This window comes from Ochlerotatus camptorhynchus, unplaced genomic scaffold (assembly GCF_037179485.1).
Source record: "Ochlerotatus camptorhynchus isolate MF236.1 unplaced genomic scaffold, CSIRO-AGI_Acam_v1.1 ptg000142l, whole genome shotgun sequence".
Taxonomy (NCBI): domain Eukaryota; kingdom Metazoa; phylum Arthropoda; class Insecta; order Diptera; family Culicidae; genus Ochlerotatus; species Ochlerotatus camptorhynchus.
Window position 1 is genome coordinate 655,870 of NW_027040632.1, and position 27,480 is coordinate 683,349.

The window sequence follows — 27,480 nt, forward strand, 5'->3', positions numbered from 1 at the left end:
AAACTGGCAACTTTGATTGTTGAAATATCTAAGATTGGGCCCATCGCTAAAAATTTGATATTTATCAATTTTATCTAGATGAACGCGTCATTGGGACGGTCCTAATGGATATTTTTGGTCGCTATTGAAAATTTAATCCATTGCTGAATTTATGTATGGGCCCTAATTAGGGGCACTTAAGCCGACATTACATCCATTTCCCCTACGTGATGAAACCTCTGTTGATGTGTTTCATGGCAGACGACACTTTCCAAGCTTACGTGTTTTCGATGTTCTCGTTGCTCCACGCACCGTTCATCGTCTTGGAGGAGGAGAAGCACAGCTTCATAATGAACAGGAATTTTATTCCTTTGTGATCGATCGCGCTGTGGTTGCACTTCATGATGGCGTTCACCGCCAGGGTTACGCTTGGGAACTCGACCAATCCGGGGGAGGAACTTTCCGATTTCAGCGGGAACATTCGCACTTGCGACGGGTGGCAGTCCTTGGTGGTGAATGCAGTCAGCAGCAGATCCTCGGACAAGCCGGGTATTGAAGAAGTGGAGAATGTGATTTTTGCTGGCCTGGATCTACGAAAACAAGCGATTGTTCTTGGAGGCGCTGTAGTCCTTGAAGCTGATCGAATTGTCCGGCAGGGTGTAGGGGTTGGTGAACTCTGACAGGAAGTTCTGATTGGAAAATGCAATCGACTGCGATGGCGTCTCCCATCTGGAATCTCTCTGGTCTTCAGGAACTTTATCCTGACAACATTTCCGTACAGGCAGAACAGATTGAACAGTTTATCGGTGTTGTCTGTGTTGTTATCGAGTCCGTAGACCATCATCACTGCGCCCTGTTTCTGTGCCGGTTGAAGGAAATTGGCTGGTCCGTTTCGGGTCAGCGGTGCGTCCTTCATCAGTCCGACGTGTGTTCCGGTCGGTGTTGGTTTCCAGTTTTCCGACGGATGATACTCGGGCGGTGAAAAATTCGGTGCAAATCCGTTTCCTCCGCCGGCTCCCAGAAGGGCTGGTTTAGGACCATGGTTGACTAATGATTGACGGTCGTTGTACGGGATCGGCCGTCCACCGAAGATGGTAGGATCGTGTAGCAACGGAGCTTGAAAAACAAAACAAAAATAAGAGCTGTTAAAATACCGGGTTGCCAAACAAGGCATTATTCACAAGCAAACAAAAGTCAGTTCAATGACTTCTCGGCACTGAGGCACACTGAGATAAAAATTTGGCGCAAAATAAGTGTGTAGAGTGACCACCTCTTGAGCTTTGCAGAAGTTCTATGGAATTCAAGAAAGTCAAGATACTCGAAAGAAAATCTAGAAAATCCACAGAGCATCGAAAAATCGATAGAAATTCACCAAAGCTTAAAAATATTTACAGAAGCTATAAGTTCGAGGAAGTTTGAAGAAATTCACGAAAATGGCGGCACCTTGGAGTCCGATCAATGAGCATCTGGAAAATTTTGGGAACTCTAGAGAAGTTCCGACAAATTTAAGAAAATTCTGACCAATTGGTATGTTATTTGATGTGTCGCATAAGGGTTTTGGATTAAGAAGAAGCCGGCCACATTTGTGTCGGGATAAAATAGTGGTTGATTGGATTATATGACTGACTGACTGTCTTCCCTGAATGTATTTAAAATTAAGATTTATATAATTTTCCCAGCGGTTATGCTCTTCCGGATTTTTATTGTGTGGTTATTTCAGCTGTAAATCAGTTCAGATCTGTAGATAATCGAAAAATAAGACCACTATTGATAAAAATTTGCAAGTTGTGCAATAAAATGTACATTATGTTGGGTTTTGAGAATCGCCATAATGATGTAAACAAATGGATTGGACATTTCCTCTCAAAATTGGCTAGCGCACTCTACATTGACGATGCATGAAAATATCATATAGGCCTTTTTAATGTACCACCAACGTAGAGTGCGCCACGCGACTTCGAGAAGAAGCGTCAACTAAACCGTTTGTTTACAGCTTGAGCTTGAGCTTGAGCTTGATTGACCGCCCACGGTTGCTACTCTGTTACTGCCAGATCAGCTGTAATTACACAGAGAACCAATAGACGATGCTTGGGACTAGCAATCATCCTCAATGTGTAAAAACTAGTGATCTTAAATTAGGCAATACCAGCGCCGGCCGCGCCCGAACACAGGTCAAGAAAGGAATGGGAAGGATTGTGTTGACATGACACTCGCTTTGATGGAAGCCGAGAACACCTCTGCACTTCCACGAGGAATCACTGGGATGTTGTATAAGAGGGTTGGGTTTGCAGCAGGGTTCGTTTTGGTAAACGATAAGCTGAATTGATGTCCTAACGATCATATAACGCGAAGGAGCTTGGGACTAAACCCACGGTCTTCTGCTCAGTAAGCAAAAACGTTTGCCACTTGACAGACGAGCACCTTTTTAATCACCGAGTTGCTGTTATTACCATGTAGTCATATTAACAAATAAAACGATTGACGAATCTTGAATGTGGATGGGCCTGAGATTAGACTCATGATGTTCTGCTCAGTAAGCAAAAACGATTGCTCTAAGGCCACCGAGCCCCTCATATCACATAATACCGTTGCTCAAATTTGTGTATCCATTCAAACCCGGAACCAACGACAACAACGAGTTTCGCAAAATACACGATACACAAGCGATTTTACCATAAATCTTTTTGATATGTAAGGACCTGGGACCGCGTTTTTCTGCTCAGTAAGCAGGCCACTGTAACCGACGATCTTTCAAATCCGAAAACTAAAAACTATGAAAAAGTACTTAGGCCTTCATTAGGTTCCACTTTTACGCGACGTTCAATGACAGGGTCCTATCCAGGATTACATCTGAAAAATCCAAATCTGGCCAACGCCCACCCTAAACCTAAACCTGTTCTAATCCACCTGAAATGACTAACGAATGGAAGACTTTGACTACCCAGCCATGCAATAGTCTCATTCCGTGCCTTATGGCAACTTGATGATTCTATTGCGCTCATCTTTTGGCACCACCCAGGGGAGACTTGGTCCTGTACCCAATGCTTAACTTATCTCCATTCCACTCAGCTACTCGCAATTTCTTGTGATATAGTGGGCGGAATATTATTATATGAGACAATTCAATGCAGACGTCTTTCCAAATTTGCCAGATCGACAGGTAATCGGTGAGTTACCACGATAGTTGCTATTCAACAACTCGACAACGTCCCATCGTCAACGCCTGCTATGAGAATTTCCCATTGCAGACGTCAACGAAATGACGTCATCGAGCTATCGATCAACTACCCTGGTTATCGCCTGGTACCTTATAGCACGATGCTAGGAGGCGAACCGGAAGAATCGATGAGCTACCTCTCCCCCCGTCAACTAAACCGTTTGTTTACATCAGAATAACTATTTTTCACAACGCAAATTAAAGCATTTTTCATTGAACATCTTGCCAATTTCCATCGGTAATTGTCTTATTGTACGATTTTCCACCGATCTGAACTGATTTGTATCTTAACTATACACCTAATACAAACTAAGTGATCGATTTAACCTCTGGTGGTGAATAGGAAAACGTCACAAGAGTGTTGTGAGTAGATTTTGTTTGCCGTGAAAGTGAAAAGTGAAAAACTGTTCCGCTTCCTATACCTCTCGGAAAAAAAATGTCTGCTCACAACACTCTTGAAGACGTTACCCAGAGTTGATAATAGAAGAGGTACGCAGACTGTGTGTGTGTGTATTCCCTCTAACCCCCACTGGCCGGCAGTGTTATTATGGAAGAACTCTCTCTACAATGCCGCATTTATGGTCATTGTAGACAGCTTTAGTTAGAAAGTGATAGCTCTATTGCAGATCCAGCCACCCATTTCAGAATGACTGGAGAGTCGCGCCCACAACGTCGGCCACCGAATCACCACCAAAACTCGCGACGGACACATTATCAACACACTCCTCTCAATAGAAATACACGCCGAAAGTGTAACATCCGAACTCGGAGCACCGGGCTCCCGGGAGGCAATGAAAACCGACACCGAACAATGGAACTGAAGCTGCGTCGTATATTTTGGAGACAGGCAAAACACGATATATCACTAAATGAGAACTTTATGAACACTTGAAACTAAATTTCAGGAAACAAATTAACAAATTGAATGCAAAAAAAAGTTTAATTCGCTGGCGAAAAAATACGCAGCAAAAGAAAAACATGTCAGCTTTCAAGCGCGGCCTACTGCGATCGTCTAATAGAAGAGTTACGCAGACTGACACCAAATCTACCTCAAAATCTACCTATCGAACTGTCAAACCGTCTACCTATCGAGCATAGTAGACAAACTGACTCTGTTGTGTGGGAAGTATTGTTTACACAAATTGCATCTGAAACTGGACTGTCCCAAAAATGCGAAAAGTGTGATAAAAGTGCACGTTTCCGTCAAATTGTTTTGATGTCTTCGGAGCACTTATTGCTTGCATCATAAGGAATAAGTGCACCGAAGACACCAAGACGATTAGACGTAAACTTGCAGTTTTATCACACTTTTTAATAAGTGAAAACGCGCTTATTAGTCCAATTTGGTGTGAAACGCGCTATATAACAGAGGAAACTTTTACAACCCAGGAGAAGTCATCCGAGGTGTAAACAAAAACAAAGGATGCCAAAATAATAAAAAAAATGCCCATTGATTGACATCAGTGTAGCAAGCTTCACTCTGCGTAGCTTTTCTATTATAAACTCTGACGTTACCTATTCACCAATAGAATCGATCGCTTAGTTTCTACACACTAACTTTAAGGGGGGAGTATACTTTGATTTTTTTTTGGCTTAAAATGTTCCTTGGGATGTATACTTTAATTTAGAAAAGACTTCAAGTCCGCCAGAATATTCCTTACCGCTTTACGAAGCGATTTCCTAAAACATGTACCGGCGCGCTGAGAGAGTAATTTTATCTTTAAAAGCGTTTATCTCGAAACGGGGTTTTTCAAACTGGCGTGGGAAATAACTCTAACCAGTTATCATCAAATTTGGATATCGCCTAGGTTTTCTTGTTCAGAATTAAATTCTGCTTAGAAATACGTATCCACATTTTCGATTTTGTCAAAAATGGATTTTTAATCCACGATTTTGTAAGCATTTTTAGGGTGAAAAAATGGACTTTTTTTTCCTAAGGCCACAACTTTTGAAAAAATTAATTTAAAAAAAATCGAAATACGTATTTCTAACACAAATTTCATTACCAATCAGGATTTTTGTTCGATCACATGGAAAGGAGTATTTTCCCATGCCGTTTTCCGACTTCCGCGCGAGGACGCCCGCGCGACCTGGTGGGCGAGACGCCAATCGAGTTAAAAAAATACAAATTGTAGTTCGAAGGATGACTAATAAATGGGTAATAACATATTTGCCCTCCCTGAGTGTTTTATTGCTTAAAAAAAATTAACGAAAATGCCTTACTTTTTGGACGTTCAAAGTGTACTACCATAGAGGTAACTCTAAGACCACTGGGTCCCGAAGAAAATCATTATTATTTTTGGCTCACTCAGTACCAGAACAACGGTCCCAAGCAGTCCCAAGCTATTTCACTCACCCCTGCATGTTCTGCATGAACCCACACACCCCTGATGTTATCTGTCAAACTTTCATAGCGAATCAAAACAAACATAGTGTAGTAATAGAATTTCAACTAGAATAGGGTACGTTAATCGTTTGCTTGGGACCAATAGGCTACTAAAGTGGTGAGCCAATTTAAAATCGTTAGTTTCGTATTGATTGTTGGTACTACCCTCTTAAGCTAAGCAACCCTCGTGGACCCTTTAAATGGGTATCTTGTACTCATTTTTTGAAGTTATTCGAAAACGCCAAAAAATGGGTATTTTCAAAAAACGAAGAGCGGGTACTTTTTTCGCTGTCGCCAGTATGAACGGTAGTGTGGTTCTAGATTAGTTTGGGATTCGACCGGCTATGGTGACCAGTGGGCGACGATGAGACTCATCGAGACGGGGGACAAGACAAACAAAAGCTAATAAAGAGATACAAAAGACAAACGAATTAAATTCTTATACTAGACATTTGCAAAATGTATAGCCTTCTCGCGACAGTTCGTCAACGTTACGAATGACCATCCGAGGCTGTCATAGACTAATAGCATAGAGGTAATTCTAAGACTAGAAGGTCCCGAAATAACGTGCTCAACTTTTTGGCTCAGCTCTGGTACTCTCTTCGGTCCCAAGCTAATCGATTCACCCCTCGAAACATAGGAAAATCCACTAACCCCTCATTTATCTGTCAAACTTTCATAGCGAATCAAAATAAACATTGCGTAGTACTAGAATTTCGACTAGAATGTGGTACGTTAATCGTTTGCTTGGGATTAATAGGCTAGTCAAGTAGTGAGCCAATTTAAAATCGTTAGTTTTGTATTGATTGTTGCTAATAGTACGTTCAGACTACAGAGTTATAACTCTTGATGGTGGTTTCTGTGTTGCAATTATTTGACAACCGTTATAACATGTTATAACTCTCCAGTCTGTACAGCGTTTAACGAACAAAATTCATGAATAAGAACGAGCTGTCGTGTACTGCACAAGACGGCAGCGTTGCATATCGTATGACAGCCTCACTGTGGGATGTCGCTTATAGCTTAATCTCAAGGCTGTCGTAGGAAAAAGAAAGCGACAGCCGTAGGAATACTGTCATGAGGCGGTACTTGGTGGAAGTGCCGAGTGATTAATAATTTTTAACATCGATTACGTGACGGTGATGGTGTTAGCAGTTTTGATCCGGCCGGTGTTGATTGAGGTGAACAAGTTTTTTTTTAAACAATCCTGCGACTGGGAATTTCATATTTTCCTTCACTTTCAGAGAAGAGAAGAGTCCAATCTGAATCAACAGTACAGGTTAGGTCTTTATGGGGTGTTTACACTTGTGCTATTTCACTAGCGCTAATGAGTTTGCTGCTAGCAAAAAAGCTCATTAGCATAATATAAGCAGGGCATCAGCGTCTACTAGCATGAGATTTCAGGTGCATCTAGTTGGCTAGTACACTAGCGCTAGCAAATCCGCACAGATGTAAACACCCCATTAAGGCTCTGAACCATTTGGTGGATTATTTTAACTTTTGGTTAAAATTTGACAGATGGAAAGTTATTGATTAACCCTGCTATCCGAGCGTGGTTATTTCTGACAGACAAGAAGTTAAATTTTGACGACCGTGGCTCGAAAACCGGTCGATCGACAGCACGGGGATTTTCGAACATAAGAAATAACTTTCGAAATGTCACTTTTAACCACGAGTTAAATTTAACTCGGCAAATGGTTCACAGCCTAAAGAGGAGGAAGCGAAATTTACATGCGAAAGGGTCCGAACCTGTTCGATGAGCAGCAACCCTCGTGGACCGATCCCAGGTAGATACTGTTGATAATTTGTGTACAATAAAGAGTATGAAAGGTATAAACAACAATCAATACGAAACAAACGATTTTAAATTGGCTCACTACTTGACTAGCCTATTGGTCCCAAGCAAATCGATTACCGTTCCCCATTCTAGTATAAATTCCAGTACTACACAATATGTGTTTTAAATAGCCGGCGCCGGTGGTGTAGTGGTAAGCGTGACTGCTTTCTAACACCCCGATGGGTCTGGGTTCAATCCCAGCCGAGGTCGGTGGGATTTTTCTGAGGCATAAAAATCTCTGGTCACGTCTTCCTTCGGAAGGGAAGTAAAGCCGTTGGTCCCGGCCCATGTGTGTTGAATGGGTGCGATATCCTACGCAGGTGTGGAAAGCTGCCTTCCTGCACATTCGATTGTCGTCAATGGATGAGATAGCGTGTATTAAATTCTATTATTCTCGATAGGCTCTTTTGATGCACCGTCAATGAAGAGTTCGCTTGTCGATTTTGAGAGGAAATGTCATCCAAACTGTTTCTTTACAATGACGATTTTCAAAATATTCAAAATATTTTCCTCTTCCTATGCTTCACGCCCTCATCCCCTATTCACCACCAGAGGCTGAAACGATCGCTTAGTTGTTATTGGATTCCCCTAATAGATGGGTACCATACTCTAACGATATCATAGATGGTACGACCATCCGACATAAAGTTGGGATGATATCCCGAATTGGTGGTTAGGCGCTTCTTATGGTTGTTGTTTATGCAGGTCGCCTATTGGCTCCGGCAAGTGACAGGTCAAATTGCATCCCGTCATTCTATCCGCCAGACTATGAATGTAATGACTATACCTTCGTGGCTTTTGCTTTCCATGTCCATCCACACGTTCGGAGCTTGATCATTCGAAAAACATCCGACCGTTGGTGGCGCGAGAGGGGGTCCGTCCCAAAGCGCTAAGAATCGATGGTTTCGATTGTTCTTTGATTAAATCCCTGAAGGGGATAGGAAGCGGGCTTTTTTTTCGGTATCAGGTGGGCTGTTTGATAGAATCGTTCACGTTCAAACAAAAACGTGACGGGGAAGCAATTCAACATTTTATTCCCTGCCAATCATGGTTGTCTTGCTCAGATGCTCCTTTTTTAATTTTAATAACGGTGCAGTGTTGTTTAAAGGAAGAAGTGTTCGACTGATAAATCGATTTAAAGATTCTCATACCCGCCAGCCTAAAAATAATGGGTTGGGAAATTTTTTTTAAGGCAAATTTTTTTTGACACCTACAAACCCTCCAAATCTCGATTAGAGCCATATTTACGGAGATAAATCGATTTAAAGATTTTCATACCCGCCAGCCTGCAAAATAATGGGTTGGGAAAATTTTCTTTATATTTTTTTTACACCTAAAAACGCTCCAAATCTCGATTAGAGCCATATTTACGGAGATAAATCGATTTAAAGATTTTCATACCCGCCAGCCTGAAAATAATGGGCTAGGAACAAATTTTTGACGAAATTTTATTTTGACTCCTAAAAACCCTCCAAATCTCGATTAGAGCCATATTTACGGAGATAAATCGATTTAAAGATTTTCATGCCCGCCAGCCTGAAAATAATAGGTTGGGAAAAATTATTTGAGGAAATTTTATTTTGACTCCTAAAAACCCTCCAAATCTCGATTAGAGCCATATTTACGGAGATAAATCGATTTAAAGATTGTCATACCCACCAGCCTGAAAATAATGGGTTGGTAAAAATTTTTTGAGGAAATTTTATTTTGACTCCTAAAAACCCTCCAAATCTCGATTAGAGCCATATTTATATATTTTTTTATATTTTTTAAATGAGTAGGAAAAACATAAACTGTATAATTCTGTATTCGACATTTCGTCAATACATCTCGCACATGGATTGCAGGAAGAGTGACAAGGGTAAGGGTCGTAAAATGGGTAGGACACGAAGAGGGTTTGCTTCAAGTGGTAAACTGTGATATGAGGAGCTCGGTGGCCTTAGAGCACCCGTTTTTGCATGCTGAGCAGATCATGGATCAAATCTTTGCTGTAGAAACGTTTAGACGTAAACTGGTTCGTCACTTGCTTTAATGGAATTAAAAACAAAAACTTAGAAAAAGTATTTTCCTATGGACCAACAATTACATTTTCCTTGAAGCGAAACTAGTTGAAGATTGCTCGCTAGATGAGCAACAGTTACCATAATTCAATCAACCAACATAGCAAATGAATTCCTGCATTAAACCATTCTCAACAGATAATTGGAAATTTACAGACCGCTACCCCCATTCATTAACCCGACAACCACGAAATCCACCCACATCCGTCGTATCAAATATCTTCATTGTTACCTTTTCCATATCCTCGGCTTTACCCATTCATGCAACGATAGCAGATCATCTCAGGTGACAGCCTCCTGTCTTGTGTAAACTCAAACGGATTGTTCACCGCAGCTTGTTATAGTTACACCACAGGTATCGGGTGGAACTCTTCCTAATTGCAAATTCCAATCATGCACCATTGGACTGACTGTTGGAGGACCGTTTAGGTGCGCGCCATCAACAAACGGATGACATTCGTGTCGTCGCCGACAGGCCATGATCGATGACATTTCTGAGCAGCTACGGGCGCACCACGCGTGTCACTGCACTTTCGATTGTAGTTTAGCGTGAATTGGATCACCACCACCAAACCAAAGGCCGATGAAATGCATAACAGCTCCAGCTCGAAAGCCTACTTGGGAGGGAGGATACGGCGATGATTGTGTGTATGACATTGCATATTGAATGGGTTATGCAATGCGTGTAATCGGCATGGCCTACTGGCTATACTAAACAACTGTTGCATGGCGTATCCAAGGCAGATGACAGTTGCCAACGGCGGCAGTAGAAAGTTGGTGAAGGGCACATTCAGGTGAGATTTAATAAGCTGTCGGATAATCGGTTCAACTGGTGCGACGTGACCGGCATGGGGGAGTGGAATTTGCGTGTCCGTTCATGATGGTACGTAGTCGGGTGGAGTAGAGGGATTTCGAAGCGATTCTAGCTAAAAACAAACGGGTGAGATGGGATTCGCTTTCATTTGAACATATTTGTGTATTCTTCGTACAAAAACGGTCCTAACATTCTGATTTTTGATTTTGATATTGGGGTTAAATACGCATTGTTAAACTACAATATGAGCTTCATTATTTTCTACGGGAAACGTCTCATATGATAAACGTCATCACAATTATTTGGTTTCTGTGGTTCCTTCGTTTGTGTGGTTACTTGACTTTAGTTGATGAACTTTGTTAATTCTAAAAATTTTAACGATCAACTCAGTAAGTAACCTAAAATTCCGTCTTATAAAAACACTGATTCGTTTGCAAATGTGTGTTGCAAAATTCTACCTAAAGAAAAGAATGACATTTGTTTACATGTTTTGTTATGTTTTGGTTGGTGCGAGAAATGAACTTTTCATTTAAGTAGGAAGCATCACACATACACACAGAGCGAGAACATAACCTAGCAGTGAGCGTAAGAATGTCTGACATCGAGAACAGCTTAGAGCCATTTTTTGAGAAACTACTTGCGAAAACTCGCTTGCCACACGCTTTTAGCAGCTTTACAAAACGACTTTGGCTTAACGATTCTAACATTCAAAATTCTAAGGGTTTCCCCAATTCGGTATTGGCTGGCAAGTTTCGCCTTTTACTACTCGACAGTTACACTATTAATAAACTCTTGCGAAAGCTTTCCATCAATCAACTAGAAGATAAATGCTCTTACATATCTAACTTTGAACGGTTTGCCGTCAATATATAAACAATGTGCTCTGTTTAGACTCTTCCCCTTTTGGCATCAATTGCAGCATTCCAACTTCGGGTTAAAAAATAGTATCCTTCCATCCCATCCATCGTCCCAAACTTCCATGGAATGAATTTTTCAATTTCACTTCTAACAAAGTGACCACCTCAGGCTGCGTAATAAACTTTTTACGATCTGTCATAAACAAGAAACAGCAGAACAAACTATCGTAAACTGTTCTTCTACGAACACACACACACGCACACACACATACAAGCTCATCACCTCCGTGCATACATTTTCCACTGCTTGCTTTGTTTGTTCCGCACACTCATCGGTATTCTAGTACTGCAAATATGTACAACTCCTATGCTTCCGCCTGCTTTGCAGCTACAGTCAACTTTCGCTCGTTGTACTAAACCCGTAGCCCACTTAGTGAAAGGCTTCCGTTAGTTGGGCTGAGCTGTCAGTGGTACACCGATTGTTTATTATCATCAACATCGTTTAGCAACTATCCAAATTGTACATGTACATGAGCCCCCCGGAAAGGAATCAGCACTGTCAGAAGTGACGTTTGACTTCGATATAGCCTACTTAGCCCAACGAGCGAAATCACCAAAAAATCATCATAGTCCGCCAAACTCAATCATTGAACATTTCCGGCTCGCTCAAATTTGATTTGATATTTTATAGATCATTGTTTTTCCCGAGGGGGGCGACACATCTAAATCTCAATTCTAGATGCTCAACAAATCTCACACTAGCGAATAAATCTTCGAAAAATCTTCTTACATTTCTCGCATCTACTTGCATCGCGAATCATCTTTTTGCAGGAAATCTTCAAAATCGTGATAAATCTTCTGTCTACCTACTCAGCGTACGCGCAGCTAGCCACAGCGAAACACAATATTTCTTGCATCGTAGATAGAGTCGTCCCCCTCGGTTTTTCCGCATTAATCAAAAATTTCAATCGCGTCAATCGGGTTTACGTAAAAGCGACAAAAAGAGACTACGGTTGGTAAATTCAATCGACTTTCGTTTCGTTTTATTTTGCTCCTTCAGCCGACATGTTAATCACTCGCTTTTTGATTTTATTTTAATATTTATAAACGAAACACAAAAACTTTTCACTGATCAGTATTCACTGCGTTGCGGTTGGGCGATTTTAATCAACTACAATTATGTGTTTTTTTTTTGCTTCCTTTAATTAGCTGCGTTTTTTGAGGTTCCTTTCAATAGGCGTTTTTTCCGCGTAATCGGACGGAAACAAAACAGCTCGACCCAGGGAGATGGAGGAGTGTTGATAATTGTCGGTAGTGAACAGCCAATTGGGTTCCTTTGTTTGGTTGAGAATGCAGCTTGAAGGGGAATTAATGAATGCCTTGCGGCTTTTGGGGACGGATGCGGTTAGGGTGGTTTACCGATGATTTCGCTACTGTTCGTATTTTTATTTTAAAATCAAATCTGAATCTGGATCTGTTTTGCTTCGAATTTCGGTAATTTCGGTAATCGGGGCGAGTTTCCAAGTCCATGAATCTGATTTTTAGCAACATTTTTCTATAGGTGATTTAGATTTGGGCTGAATAAAAAACTTTGTGGGCGTATTAGTGGGGAAAGTAAAGCCATGTTTAGTAAACGTTGCTGGTCGAATCCAGTGGCATTAAATCATTTATAATCAGATAGACCTCACCAAATTCCGCGTCTAATATATCACTGGTTTTTTCTCCAACACAGCATCTTTCAGCACACGTGAAGTTGTGGAAAACTTTTCCGGGCGCTAAAGATCCCTCAGCCAATTGTTAGTAAAACATTATCACAGATAATTGCAACGGTGGAGATGCTCTAATACGCGCGACATTGAGGCTCTGAACCATTTGGTGGATAGTTTTAACTTTTAGTTAAAATTTGACAGATGGAAAGTTATTGATTGACCCTCCCTTTTTATGGCACAGACCTGTTGGTCCATATTAATTGATTGACCCTGCTATCCGAGCATGGTTATTTCTGACAGACAAGAAGTTAAATTTTGACAACCGTGGCTCGAAAACCGGTCGATCGACAGCACGGGGATTTTCGAACATAGAAAATAACTTTCGATATGTCACTTTTAACCACAAGTTAAATTTAACTCGGCAATTGGTTCACAGCCTTAGTACTGCAGCAATGAGATGGGAGATGTCAGGTCGATCTACCCAAAGAGACGGATTCCGCTGTGCATTAAAACCAGCGATTTTCGAACTTCGAATACCGATGTACTGATTTGATTTCTAAGTGTTGCAGACAACGAAAATGGATTTGGCAACACTGCCAGTTGCCCTATCTTTATCGCAAGCCTCACCGACGGCATCAACATAGCTGCCACTCGTGTGAAGCAACAGAAAGAGCAAAACAATAACATTATGTTGTCAAGCAAGTTAGAATGTTTTTAGATTGTTTTGTGTCGCGTGACTGTTTTTAGTAGTGCCGTAATAAATTAGTATTTATAGTTACGTGCGCGTTTTATTTCCTGCCCCTGATGACGGGATAAGTGCCACCTTAGTGCGACGGTCTCGCGACCTTTGGGTTCCAGCATATGTGCTCTCACCTCTCCTCCCATCATTCTCTGGGGGAGTGGAAGATCCGCACAAAAGAAAATAACCTAAAATTGCAATGCAGCTCTCCAGCTTCTCTAATAAAAATAACCATAAACGAACGATAACCCAAATCATTGAACTATTCCACAAATGGTTTGGATGATACCCAGAACACGTCGTTAAGCAAATTAACCATACAATTTTTATTAGGGTTAGCCGCTCAGCTCAGGATTCGAATCATCGACTCGAATGATTTACTGGGAGCTGTTTAGGATGACAGCTCTCGGACCCGTCTAGCTCTTGGAATCTTTTTTTCTCTCTCGATTCTTCACGGCTCAGCTCCGAATCCGGTTCTGAGCTGATGATCTGGAGCTGAAGCCGAGAATAGTGAGAGAAATTTTGCTGGAGAATTAACATCTGAAATAAAATCTGTATGTATGTTTACGCGATGCTTGATCAGTTGTTGCGTTAGTGGCGTTTTCCATTGAAAAGTAGAGCCATGTTGTGAGGTACGAATTTATTGGTTTAAACTACTTTTACGATTTTATCCGGTTTTGAATTTAAGTCATAATTTCTATACTTTCAATGTGAGCTGAAGAGCTGTTCAAAAGAATTGACTCCCTTTAGTGAGCTGGATAGGTTTGATCTACTCAGCCAGATGAGCTGTTTTGCCCACCTCTAGTCGATAGATAGGGTCTAGGTGTGGGAGCTGCCTCCCTGGCGTCGGTAGCATTGGTGCTCACAGCACGGAAAACAATATCGACGGAAAACAAATCAAGAAAAAAAAGAAGTTCTCAAGGGATTTCTAAAAAGAAGGAACTTCAAGGGACTTTTCAAAGAAATTCTTAAAGAATTTCAGGGAGCTTCTGGCAAGGTCTCAGGGATAGTCAGACAAGGAACTTCAAAGTAGTTCCCGTTGATTTTTTTCCTGAGATGTTCGCAGATAAATTCAGAGATGTTCTCAGGAAACTTCAGAGAAATTCCCAGAGAATTTTAGAGAAGTTGTCCGGAGACTTCAAAAAAGTTCTTGGGAAACTTATGCAAAAAAAAAATCATGGAGTATTTTTTTTTGTTGTACTTCAATATTTAAATTTTATTCACCAGGTAGTCAATCTAATTCTGAAAGGTATCAGCCAATCATGGATTTCATACCAATTGAGGTTTTCACGTCCGGTTGTATTGGTGCGATACATGAGAGTGTGTTAGTGAAAATCCGACGAAAATACATAACAAATCGCTTTTGACAGATCTAATGTCATACACTTTTTTAGGTTAGCCAGAGAAAAATAGTAAACAACTTTACACGGCGATGCACCCGCTAGTGTGCGTACGTTAAACGTCTCTAATCTCTATTTCCCTACACGCTAACTTCTGCTTACTCACCAGGTGAGTCGATCGTTCTCACTTTCGTCCGATGTATCGAGTTGCCAAAAATTGAGTAAACGAGAAATGTCAAACTGAGTAAAAGCCACTCAGTCAGCAAAATACTGGACTTGGAAAAAATGCCAGTCATGTTGGAGGAAACCTCAAAGGAAATGTTACTCAAAACCGGCTGAAATACCTTCAGGTAAGTACGAATTGCTTTGGGAAACGGTGTTGAACCATTTTCTGCTCCCGTAGAATGAATCCGGAGCAGGCAATTTCCATTTCCTTGAATAAAAATCAAAACAAAAACCCTCCCAGCAACTGAAAATACCGCCGAGTGGATTTGACTCAGTCTACGTGAGAACGTCGTTTACTCAAAACTGAGTCAACATAAAGCTACTCAATTTTGAGTAGCCATACTTGCCCCTGAGATGAGTGCATTCGACTCAATTTTGAGTTGACCAGAATAAGCGTGTAAGCCCATCAGCAGAGGTGGTAAATTTAATGGAAAAATGTCACTACATTTAAAAAATGTCTCATGAGATTTGAACTCATGCTTTTGGTGGGAGAGGAATGGATATGAATAGAAATACTCAGATAGTTGTCCTCAATAAATTGTTTCCATCTTGAACCAAAGTTGCATTTTTCCATAAAGTTAATCAGTTGACAGTATTCTGCACGTTTGGTCGCGTAGCCCCTCCGATTGCCCCAGTAGTAAGCCGACCTTGAGACCCAGTTCGAGAGGTCTCTTGCTATTGAGAACTTGCCGGGAACAGACAGTAGAGTTACAAAGTTCCTCGAAAAGGCTTCTAGTATGTACAGTCTAGAAATAAACTTCAAGTAGAAGCTTCCAGACGGATGTAGAAGAAACTTCCAGACCGAAAATTCTAGAAGGAGCATCCAGCAAACAAAAACTTCCAAAAGATGCTTCAAGAAGAAGTTTCTAAAATATGCTTCTAGAAGAAGCTGCCAGACCGACGCTTGTAGAAAAAGTTTCTAAAACATGCAACTTTCCGATATAAGCTTCTTTCTAGAAGCTTCGTCTTTCAGAAACTTCTTTCTGGAAGCTCCTTATAGAAACATCTTTCTGGAAGCTTGGTCTATTTATTTCTGGAAGCTTATTCTTCCTCATAGAAGCTACTTTATTGAAGCTTCTTCGAGGAACTTCTTCTAAAAGCAACTTTTAGAAGCTTCTAAAATCAGCTTATTTTGAAAGCTGCTTCTAGAAGCTTCTTTCTGGAAGCTGCTTCTAAAAGAAGCTAGAAGTTACTTTAAGAAGCTTCTACTAATAAGAATAAGCTTCCATAAAGAATTAGAAGAAGCTTTCAGAAGCAAGTTTCTAGAATGAGCTCCAGAAAGTAGTTTCTTGATAAAGCTTCCAGAACGAAGCTTCTAGAAGAAGCTTCCAGATCGATGTATCTAGGAAAAGTTTCTTGAAGAAGCTACTAAAAGAATCTTGTAGAAATTAGCGTCTGAAATGAAGCTACTAGAACGAAGAATTAGCTTCCAGAAAGAAGTAGAAGAAGCTTCCGGAAATTAGTTTCTAAAAGGAGCTTCCGGAAAGAAGAAAAATAATCTTCCAGCAAGAAGTTTATAGAAGAATAAGCATCCAGAAAGAAGCTTCTTCTAAAAAGCAACTTCCAGAACTAAACTTCTAGAAGACGTTTCTAGAAGTTCCTTAAAGAAGCTTCTAGAAAAAGTTCCTTGAAGAAGCGTCTAGAAGTTCCTTGAAGAAGTTTCTAGAAGAAGCTTCTTAAAAGAGGAATAAGCTTCCAGAATGATGTTTCAGAATGCGCATCCAAAACGAAGTAGAATAAGCTTCCAGAATTTTTTTTTTCTAAAGCAGCTTCCAGAAATAAGCATCTAGAATCAGCTTCCATAAAAAGCTTTTAGAAGAAGTTCTTCAAAGAAGCAATCTTTAAGAAAGCAGCTTCTATTTATAAAGAAGAACAAGCTTCCAAAAAGAAATTTCTAGAAGGATCTTCCAGAAAGTAGCATCTAAAAAGAGCTTCTAGTAAGAAGAATAAGCTTCCAGAATAAAGAAGAAAATGTTTTCAGAAGATTCTAGAATGAACTAAAGAAATGAGTTTCTTGATGAAGCTTCCAGATCCATGTATCTAGAAAAAGTTTCTTGAAAAAGCTACTAAAAGATTCTTCTAAAAGTTAGCGTCTGAAATGAAGCTACTAGAACGAAGTATTAGCTTAGGGAGCATCCATAAATGACGTAGCATATTTTTGATCAATTTTAGACCCCTCCCCCGCCCCTCGTAGCGTATTTGGCTATATCCAATACATGGCCGGTCACAAATTCTGAAACCCCCACCTCCCCCCTCAAATGCTACGTCATTTATGCATGTTCCCTTACAGAAAGAAGTAGAAGAAGCTTCAAGAGACTAGTTTCTAAACGAAGTTTTCGGAAAGAAGAAACATCCAGAAAGAAGCTTCCTCTAGAAGCAGCTTCCAGAACTTAACTTCTAGAAGACGTTTCTAGAAGTTCCTTAAATAAGCTTCCAAAAAAAAGTAGGGAATGTTTCTAGTCGGAGCTTCCAGAAAGAATCTTCTAGAAGGAGCTACCAGAAATAGGTTTCTAGAAGAAGCTTCCAGAAAGAAGCTTCTCGAAGCAACTTCCAGAAAAAAGCTTCTAAAATCAGCTCCCAGAAAGAAGTTTCTAGACGCAATCTCCTTAATAAAGACAACCAACCAACCAGTTTCTAGAAGCAGCTTCCATAAAGAAACTTCCAGAAAATTGCGTCTAAAAAGAGCTTCTAGTAAGAAGAATAAGCGTTCAGAATAAAGTAGAAGATGCTTTCAGAAACAAGTTTCTAAAATGAGCTCCAGAAAGAAGTTTCTTGATAAAGCTTCCAGATTGATGTATCTAGAAAAAGTTTCTTGAAGAAACTACTAAAAGAAACTTCTAAAAATTAGCGTCTGGAATGAAGCTTTTAGAACGAATAATTAGCTTCCAGAAATAAGTAGAAGGAACTTCCAGAAATAAGATTCTAAAAGGAGCTTCCAGAAAGAAAAAATAATAATCTTCCAGAAAGAAGTTTCTATAAGAAGAACCATCCAGAAAAAAAGCTTCTTCTAGAAGCAGCTTTAATAAAGAGGTTAAGAGAATAAAATTTCTAGAAGTTGCTTAAAGAAGTTTCTAGACGGAGCTGCCAGAAAGAAGTTTCTAGAAGGAAAAGCTTCCAGAAATAAGCTTCTCAAAGCAGATTTTAGAAAGAAGCTTTTAAAATCAGCTTCCAGCAAGAAACTTCTAGAAGCAGCTATTAGAAGAAGTTCGCCGAAGAAGCTTCTATAACAATCTTCTAGAAAGAAGAATAAGCTTCAAGAAAGAAGTAGAAGAAGTTTCTATACGGAACTTCCAGAAATAATCTTCTAGAAGCAGCTTCCAAAAAGAAATATAAGAAGGAGCTTCCAAAAAAAAGTTTCTCGAAGCAGCTTCTAGAAGAAGTTTCGAAAAGATGCTTCTAGAAGAAGTTCCTTGAAGAAGCTTCGAGAAATAAACTTCTTGAAAGAAGAAAAAGCTTCCAGAAAGAAGCTTTTCGAAGCAGCTTCCAGAAAGAAGTTTCTAGAAGAAGTTTCGAAAAGATGCTTCTAGAAGAAGTTCCTTGAAGAAGCTTCGAGAAATAAACTTCTTGAAAGAAGTATAAGCTTCCAGAAAGAAGTTTCTAGAAGGAACATCCAGAAAGAAGTAGAATTAACTTCCAGAAAGAAGCTTCTAGAAGCAGCTTCCATAACGCAGCTAGCTCCTAAAAGAAGCTTTTAGAAGAAGTTTCTTAAAGAAGCTTCTTTTAGGATGAAGAATACGATTCCAGAAAGATGTAGAAGAAGCTTACAGAAATAAGTTTCTAGAAGGAGCTTCCAGAAAGAAGCAGAATAAACATTGAGAAAGAAGCTTCTAGAAGCAGCTTCCAGAAAGAAGCTTCTTTTATCATGTGTTGCTACCGCATCAACAGATCAAGAAAGAATAAGCGAAAAAGTTTAAATGCTTTGTATTTACACCCAAAGATGCATGCAAGGCAAGAGGCACCACCCATTCGCCATAACATGCACATTCAACATTTCAAGCGTAAATTTTCAGATTGACAGATGTTGACTAGTTGAATTTATGGGCTTAGGAACAACAGGTCGAAAGACGAAAGGTCGAAAGACAAAGGGTCGAAAGACAAAAAGTCGAAAGACAAAAGCTAGAAAGACAAAAGCTGGAAAAACAAAAGCTAAAAAGACTAAGGGTCGAAAGACAAAAGCTAGAAGGAAAAAAAGCTAGAAAGACAAAAGCTAGAAGAACAAAAGCTAGAAAGACAAAAGATAGAAAGAAAAAAACTAGAAAGACAAAAGCTAGAAAGACAAAAGCTAGAAAGACAAAAGCTGGAAAGACAAAAGCTAGAAAGACAAAAGCTAGAAAGACAAAAGCTAGAAAGACAAACGCTAGAAAAAAAAGCTAGAAAGACAAAAGGTTGAAAGACAAAAGGTCGAAAGACAAAAGGTCGAAAGACAAAAGGTCGAAAGACAAAAGGTCGAAAGACAAAAGATCGAAAGACAAATGGTCGAAAGACAAAATGTCGAAAGACAACAGGTCGAAAGACAAAAGGTCGAACGACAAAAGGTCGAACGACAAAAGTTCGAAGGACAAAAGGTCGAAAGACAAAAAGTCGAAAGACAAAAGGTCGAACGACAAAAGTTCGAAAGACAAAAGGTCTACAGAACAAAAGGTTTAAGGCCAAAAGCTGATGTAAATATTCTGAAACTGATTTGTACTGACTTCAAACAAACTGTCAAAAGTAAAATATGATTTTATATTATTTTTCCTTCTATTTTCAGCTTTTAATACTGCAATGTTGAATGATATCATAAAAATTACTATCTATTCAATATACTAATCTTTGCAAGATTAATCATGAGAATTATTCGAGATAATTGGATTGAAATTTGCATTTAAGACTTTAAGTTTTTTAAATGTACACTTCGGACATTGGGAAAATTGGAAGTTTTAGAATTTTCAAAAAATCTATTAGAAATCGAAATCTTATATTGTTATTAGGTTTTTACTTCTTTTATACATAATTAAATTACACTCATTCTTAAAAACAACTGTTTTGGAATTTCAACCTTTTGGCTTTCTACCTGATGTTCTTTAGATCTTTTGTCTTTCGACCTTTTGTATTTCGACCTTTTATCTTTCGACCTTTTGTCCGTTTCGACCTAATGTCCTTTCGACCTTTTATGTTTCGACCTTTTTTCTTTCAAACATTTGTCTTTCGACCTTTTGACTTTGACATTTTGTCTTTCGACCTTTTGTCTTTCTACCTTTTGTAATAGATCCGAATCTCGATTCGAATTTATGTTAGTATTAGCAAAGAAGAATGCTAAGGTAAAATAGTCGGAAGAAGAAAACAATATTTTAGTGTCCTTTTTCACGGTCCCTTTCATCCAATGAATACCCCCAAGGTATGCAAGGTATTAGATCTGTTCCTGTAGTTGCTTTTCTGTAAGGATGCTTGTTTGTATAGGCCGTGGATAATTGCAAAGTTAATGCTTACTTGGCATGATATAACTGAAGAAAAATAATTAATTCTAGATAGAGCTGAAATTAGGGCGTAAAAGCTTTTGTAAACAATGACTTCTCTCGATGATTTCTCGAAAGTCATGGCTGTCCCTAACAAATCATCGACATAACCAGCGAGTAAGAGCAACCGTAACGGTCGTTGTCATTTGCGCGACTATTTTAACAGCGCACAGCGCTCTCATTTTAGTTTAGTCACTCTTCTCCACACCGGTCGCTGCTATCGCAGTTATCAATTTACTCGCCGTAGTCCGTACCAGTAGTGAGCATTTTGACATTTCTACGAATAGCAACCTTTCTCCCGCGCTGCTATCGCGCTGCTATCGCGCTGCTAAATTTGGTAACGCGCTTCTCACCGAGAAGCCGACTGCTATTTTAGTTACTCGTATGGCAACCCCCGATACGGTAGCTGCGCTATGATGAGGGCTGCTAAAATGAGTTTAGCAGCGTACCGTTACGGTTGCTCTAAGGGAAGACTTCCCCTACCCAATGGATATGTTGGTTTGTGTAGGCCTGCCTTGAATTCCTACACGAAACGAAAATCAATTATTTAATTCATGTGTTTCACTTATACATTTTTGCCAAAGCATCAGCCTTATACATTCCATAAGACAAACCACATAGGTCCTATTAGAATGCATAAAAGGTATGTGTGACCGCTTATACATTTCATTTGACGCATGATCTTCATTAACTTTTTGCAAGGCGTCTGCTTATTAGTTGACTTATACAATTTACGAATAATCAGCAATGGAAATTTGCCAAAAGGTATAAGGAGATTTCTATCCGTGTAGAAATTAACGAGAGAATTCATTGTTTACAAAGGCTGTTACGCCCTAATTCCAGCTCTATCTCGAATTGTTCGCTTCATTAATCGATTACTCGATTATTCGAATAAAAATCGGACACCCCTACTGTCTATAATCGCATACCATGTGAAATAGGAAGGCATTGAGACAATGGCCGGCGAAGTTATGAAGTGCAATTCCCATGTAAATATTTGAAAAATCATAGTAAATTTATTGATTTTTTTTCAAGTTAAAATCAGTTGCATGTTTTATTACATCAGCGAAAAATGTGGCAGTTCGAATAGCAAAACTTTAACTTGAACTATGGATGATTGAATTTCAGACAAAGGACTAAAATGCGATTATTCTACTTGATGGGACAAACTGGCTTGATGATGTTTTAACATTTTTCATGATCAAAGTCCGTAGCTTTATCACATAACATGAGAGTAGATGCCAATTGATAGAGGAGGGCACTGTTATCTCAAAATTAACGAAAATTCATTTGGGACTGATATGCGATTCAAGACACTTAATTTATACATCCACCGTCAATATCAATTATATGGACCGTTCATAAATAATGAAACAATTTGAAAGCGACCGGAGCTAATCACAAATGAAGCCCTCACGGTGACTGAAAAAACACGAGTGCTGAAAGTTGGTATTAGTATTTTGGTATCTGGGTGTCCGTGTTAGGGATCCGCTAGCATCCACACCTAGTAGTCAAGGCAAGCAAGAAAGTTCGATCTATTTTCAACAGCATACTATTGAAAAAACAGTTAGAATTTTAATACACCACATATCTGACACCAAATCTGATTCTAATGGTACATTAAGGATAATTATAAGCGTTTAAAACCTTACATGATTTCGTGACGCTACTTTAAGAAAGATGCAACGTTGCATAACGTTTGCTAGCCACAAATGAAATCATTAGCAAAACAGTAGCAATTACATTATTCACGGAAGCACACTGTTATTTACACCGAAACGAATCAGAACAGCACTTATCAATGTCCTTTATCGTGTCACCTGACGACGACGACGACGATCGTCCTGGACGAATCATGATAGCCTAATGGAGACTGCCACGCCACAAAAACAATAACAACAGGTGATTAGCAAACGCAGTTCTGTTTTTGCATCGCATGTGAAACTTGGTCCTGTTCCCCTCTCTCGCAGTCCGTGTCCGCTGGATCCTAAATTTAGAACAGCAGTGGCGATGGTGGCTGCGGTGCGGTGGCACGTGGACGACACTTTCCCAGCTGAACCAATAACGACGGGGTGAGACCGTCACACAAGTGGAAACACATCATCATGGTCGGTATAATGTATATTTGAGTAAGCATTTGCGTAAATAAAACCGGATAGCTGTCACAACAGCGATATCCGGCGCCTGAATGGAGGCAACGCGGGTCAAGACACACGGAATAAAATGTCCCCACCGCTTGAGCCGAGTTGAGATGTTTGTTTTGGTATCGACCGAACATACACCCCTAACCTCACTTTTGTTTGAGCTGGGCGAAGAAAATTGCGTTGTCCGCCGTTCCAAAGACTACTTGATGACGATTACATAACCATTTCTGATGTGCCGATTCGCAGCAAGCCATGCTTTCATTTCCGCCATTCCGGAAAAATGGGTTTCGAGTTCGGGGGAATCAAATTTCCGGCAAATCGTTGTTGTTTTCCACCAGTAGTGTGGGGGGTGGTAGTAATCCGACCACAGTTTTTCGATCAGAGCCCTCCAGATTATGCAAAGCAGACTGGTAAGTAGAGGTAAGTAGTGGGCTTTGGTTTGTCCGGAGTAGCAAGTTGCAAAATGGAGAACTGAAATGAAAATGATAGCTCAATTTGCTGTGCTTGAATGTTTTTAATTGCACCAAGGGTGCAGAAGAATAAGAAGCAGAAGCGCATTCGGTTCTCTTTGTGATTTAGAATTTCAATGGAAATGAAATGGGTCGTCGTTAACAATGAAGGATTCTCGGTCGTCGTCGTCGTCGTCGTCGCTTTAAGCACTTGTGAATTTATGGAACAACAATAAAGTTGGCAATTTGTCACAGGAGAAGCTTTGGCTTGAAGTTTCTTTGTTTGCTCTATGTGCTCAATGTATCTTGAGAAATTTATTTCAATAGAATTCGCAAGGTGGCCGATTTAATCACTGCCTCTTACTTTTGTTTAAGAATTAAGAATTTACACTGGGCAGTCCAAAAAATACGTCATAAAAATGTGGAGGCCTGCATCAAGAAAATTTATAAATTAATGTAATGTAGAATCACCGACAAACCGACATGAAACTTAATTCTGACTTATGCTCGAAAATCGTAGACGGCCGATTTAAATGTGTAGTGATCCGAACTGTCAAAACCATAGGATTTTTTTTATCTAGATAAAAATAATTTGTCCAGAATAGATCAGACACGAACCAATCCATAACTTTTGCATGCGGGTTCATGGCTTAGCTAAATATTTCCCGCGAACACGGAACCAGATGTCAGTAGTGTGCTTTGGTCAAAAATGTTGCTGTTTTTGCTATGGTCATTCATATCGGTTTGTCGGTGGCAGAATGTTTCGATGCACGCGATCAAAATATTAACATGATTTCAAGCTGAACAATGCATTAGGTCCTAAGTAACTTTGACAGATTCTCTTCGACGACTTTCTCTTTGCATCCTCACGGTCATGTTAAGACTTTTCCAGCTATTTTCTAGCTAACGAAGCGAAAGAGAAAGTCGATGAAGAGAATCGATCAATCTGACTTAGGACCTAATGCATTGTTCAGCTTGATTGGCCATTCTGAGTTAATCATGACATTTGATCTTGTAAAGCAACAAATGAAAAAAAAAGTTGATAGTAGTTATTAATATGTAATTCAAATACATCCGTCACCCCTTGCATTGGGCCACCTGTTTGTCCGACATGTCTTTAACCTAAATGTCAATTTACTGTTTTCCCACGTGGGCAACAATCAAGAATAATTATTTCGTCGTAGTTCAGATCAGTGTGAAAGAGTAAGAAGTTTTTTTTTCTGTCATACCTCTGTCTGTTTTACTGCTGTCAGTTTGTCCAAAAAAATGTCAAAACCATGTGGGCTACTGTGCATCTATATGTGCTTGACAGGGATAGAGTCCCCACGGTATTCCCTCTAAAACGTGTGTAGGGTTTAAGCGAAGCGAAGACTGGCAACTTTGCCAGAATCCAAGCGACAGAAACAATAGCGCTGCGCTTGAGTGAAGGTGGAAGCAACGCATAGAAAAATGAGCAATTACACAAACCTTTATTTTGAGGATGGAATCTTTGCTATCAAATTCGTTCGAAGTATTTACCTTTGAGCGGCAGATGACGCGATTGTACCTGTCTCATAGCGTCCGTATGAAAAAATGGAAATGTTGCCAGTCTTCTTGATTTGCTGTCTTCGGTTTAAGTCAAATACGAGTGGTTTTGTTTCGTTCTGTCTGAAGACCCCTTTGTCTGAAGACAATCGATTTTACTCTCGTTCTAGTTCGACATAGGAAATATTTGCAAGTTCAGCAATCTTGGTAAAAAAATGGTTATAGTTTTTGTAAGCTATAAACAAATCGTACAAGTTTAGAAAACTTCGTATAAATGGACGCAACTTTCCAGCAATTGGCAAAACTTTCCACAAATTAAGAGAACTACATAGAGGCTCAGCAATATGTTAAATAGATTGAGAAGAAGTTCAGGGAGCTTTATGTGAGATCATGGATTTTAATTAAAGAAACTTCGTAGAAGTACAGTAACCTTCGTAAAAGTTTTATAGAGCTTAGTTGATATCCATGGATTATCAATATGATTTCAATAAAATTCTCTGGATGTTTGTCTACAGGACTGCAGATGACCCTGGATGGTGATCCAAAGAACCTCAAGGGCATGTTGAAACCTTTAACTTGCTACCGATTATTAGCTTGCTCCCGATGAATAGTCTTCAAAATTCCCTGGAGTTTCCCGTCGCCTTGAATGGCTGAAACGGTATATTATATCTATTGACAGTTACCAGACCTACCGAAAAGTGCAAAAATCAAACCCAATTCCATCGCAACCTGTCACAGCTGCCAGGGTGGCCTCTCCATATCTTCAACCATCTTTGAACTTTTGTGCGCGTTATCTAAACATTCATAACCCCGCAGGTAATCCCAGGATCCCATCACCGTCGTACGAGGAAGAATGTCCACCTACCTGTCTGTCGCCTAGCTATTGTGAGCTAATCTCTTCCCTAGAACTTTGGCACCGAAAACTACCTCTTTCGCTCGCTCTTTGGTCCTCTCTTTACACATTATCATGAAAGCTAACACGGTCCCTCGACTTGGTGGAGCCCCGCGCCGAATGCGCACTGTACGTCCGGTTGAACCGCTGCTGCTGTTGCCTCTCCAGATCAAAAGACCGCCGTGGTCCGGTATGATGATGCACTGTACTGTTCTTGCCACCAATACCACCAGCACCACTACCTCCTGGCGTCATCTGCGGCTGGGACTGCGGCAGCGGCGGTTCGTAGCCACTATCCCGTTTGGCGGAAGCGTAGCTCGAGTTGCTGCGCCGGTTTGAAGAGTTCCGCACAATGTGCGGTGATACGGGGTGCGGATTCTGCGAACCCGAACCTGAACCCGCTACCGCCACTGGCGGCGGAGGTTCCTCCTCAAAGTAGTCATCAAAGTTGGTGGAAAATTTGAACTTGGAGTTTTGGCGCGACAGGTAGTACTCATAGTTCTCCCGCTGGATCATCTCCTGGATGTCCATGCTACGTTCACGCTCCAGCCGGTCAATGATTTCCATGTCCCTCGAAAGGGTACTCAATGATCCCTTCCGGGAGGAGTACTCACTATCGGTAGCTGAAATTATCGAAGGAGTTCCCTTCAGGATGCCGGAGTCCTGCTTGGAAAGAGACCCGTATCGAGCCGGCCGCCGTTGGTAGATGTCCGAATCCGAATCGTTCGAGTCGTTATTGCCTTGGTAGTACGGGGAAGCCGACTTGTACAGAACGTTCTGCCGAGGGACGGTATGCAACGGTTCGTATAGTTCCGGAGCGACCACTTCCCGTTCGTTGATGTTGCAGTCCGTGCTGGAGGTTACGTTCGAAAAATGCCCCGCTATCGATGAGCAGTAATCGTCTTCTTCTTCCGCTGGCTTCTTGTCTACGGTTTTTTGATTAGGGATCGGTAGGGTTCTCTCGCTCGTCCTTCCGCTACTGCTGGTGGACTTGAGCGAGGATCGCTGAACCTTGGTTCCCGCTGAGTTCCGGCTGTGCACCGAGGGAGTCTTATCGAAGTTGCTATGTTCGATGCGCAACGGTGGTGGCAGTTGCCTTCGAGGACGCCCGGCCGAGGAACCGGTGCCACTCTTGGCCGCCATTGCCGAGATCGAACTCTCCGCGATGCTACTTTCGACCGTGGACTGCTGGGTCTTGGTGCTGATTCCGGCTGGCGATTTGGACCGGTCGATCGACGGTAGAGACTTGACCCGCGGATGAACCGGAGGATGGGAAGTGACGTCCTGCGATGGCGCTGAATGGCCGGTGACCATGCACATCTGGGTGGACGATAGGGGCGTTTTGACACCCGCTGGAGAGCTCGTTTCATCTAGCGATTGCTCGGACTTGGTACCGGTGTTGCGACGGGATGAGAGACGCAGGTAGCCCCGGAGGCGCTCCTTGGCCGGTCTGCAATGGAAAACAAAAGGGGGATTGTAGACTGTAGATTTCACTTGTTGGAATGAACGAAGGGCTGGTGCAAATAATAACGAGTTCCGGAGGTTTCCGGAGATATTGCTTGAATTATATAATTATATCATTTTATTTAAGATTCCAATCATCAGAAAAATCCACATTGTACTAAGGCTCTGAACCATTTGGCGGATTTGTTAACTTTCGGTTAGTTATTGATTGGGTTTGCTATCCGAGCGTGCTTATTTCTGACAGACAAGAAGTTAAATTTTGACAGCCGGGGCTGAGTTCTGCTTGAAAACCGATCGATCGGTAACACAGGGATTTTCGAACATCAGAAATAACTTTCGAAATGTCACT

General features: G+C 40.7%; 2 protein-coding genes across 2 annotated transcripts in view; both read right to left on the reverse strand.

The window, feature by feature from the left end:
• Positions 1 to 569: 569 nt before the first annotated feature.
• On the reverse strand, positions 570 to 24,806 carry LOC135700829 (heterogeneous nuclear ribonucleoprotein L-like). The gene is made up of 3 exons (XM_065221486.1): positions 24,770 to 24,806; positions 746 to 1,095; positions 570 to 668 (listed from the first exon to the last, which is right to left on the reverse strand). The coding sequence occupies exons 1-3, from the start codon at positions 24,804 to 24,806 to the stop codon at positions 570 to 572; spliced, it is 486 nt and encodes a 161-aa protein (XP_065077558.1).
• Positions 24,807 to 25,395: 589 nt separating this feature from the next.
• The window catches only part of LOC135700800 (uncharacterized), a 296,750-nt gene continuing 294,665 nt past the window's right edge, over positions 25,396 to 27,480 (reverse strand). The window contains exon 8 of the mRNA XM_065221449.1: positions 25,396 to 27,117. Coding sequence (XP_065077521.1) covers positions 25,731 to 27,117 — 1,387 coding nt within the window. The 3' untranslated portion in view covers positions 25,396 to 25,730. The remainder of the gene's footprint in view (positions 27,118 to 27,480) is intronic.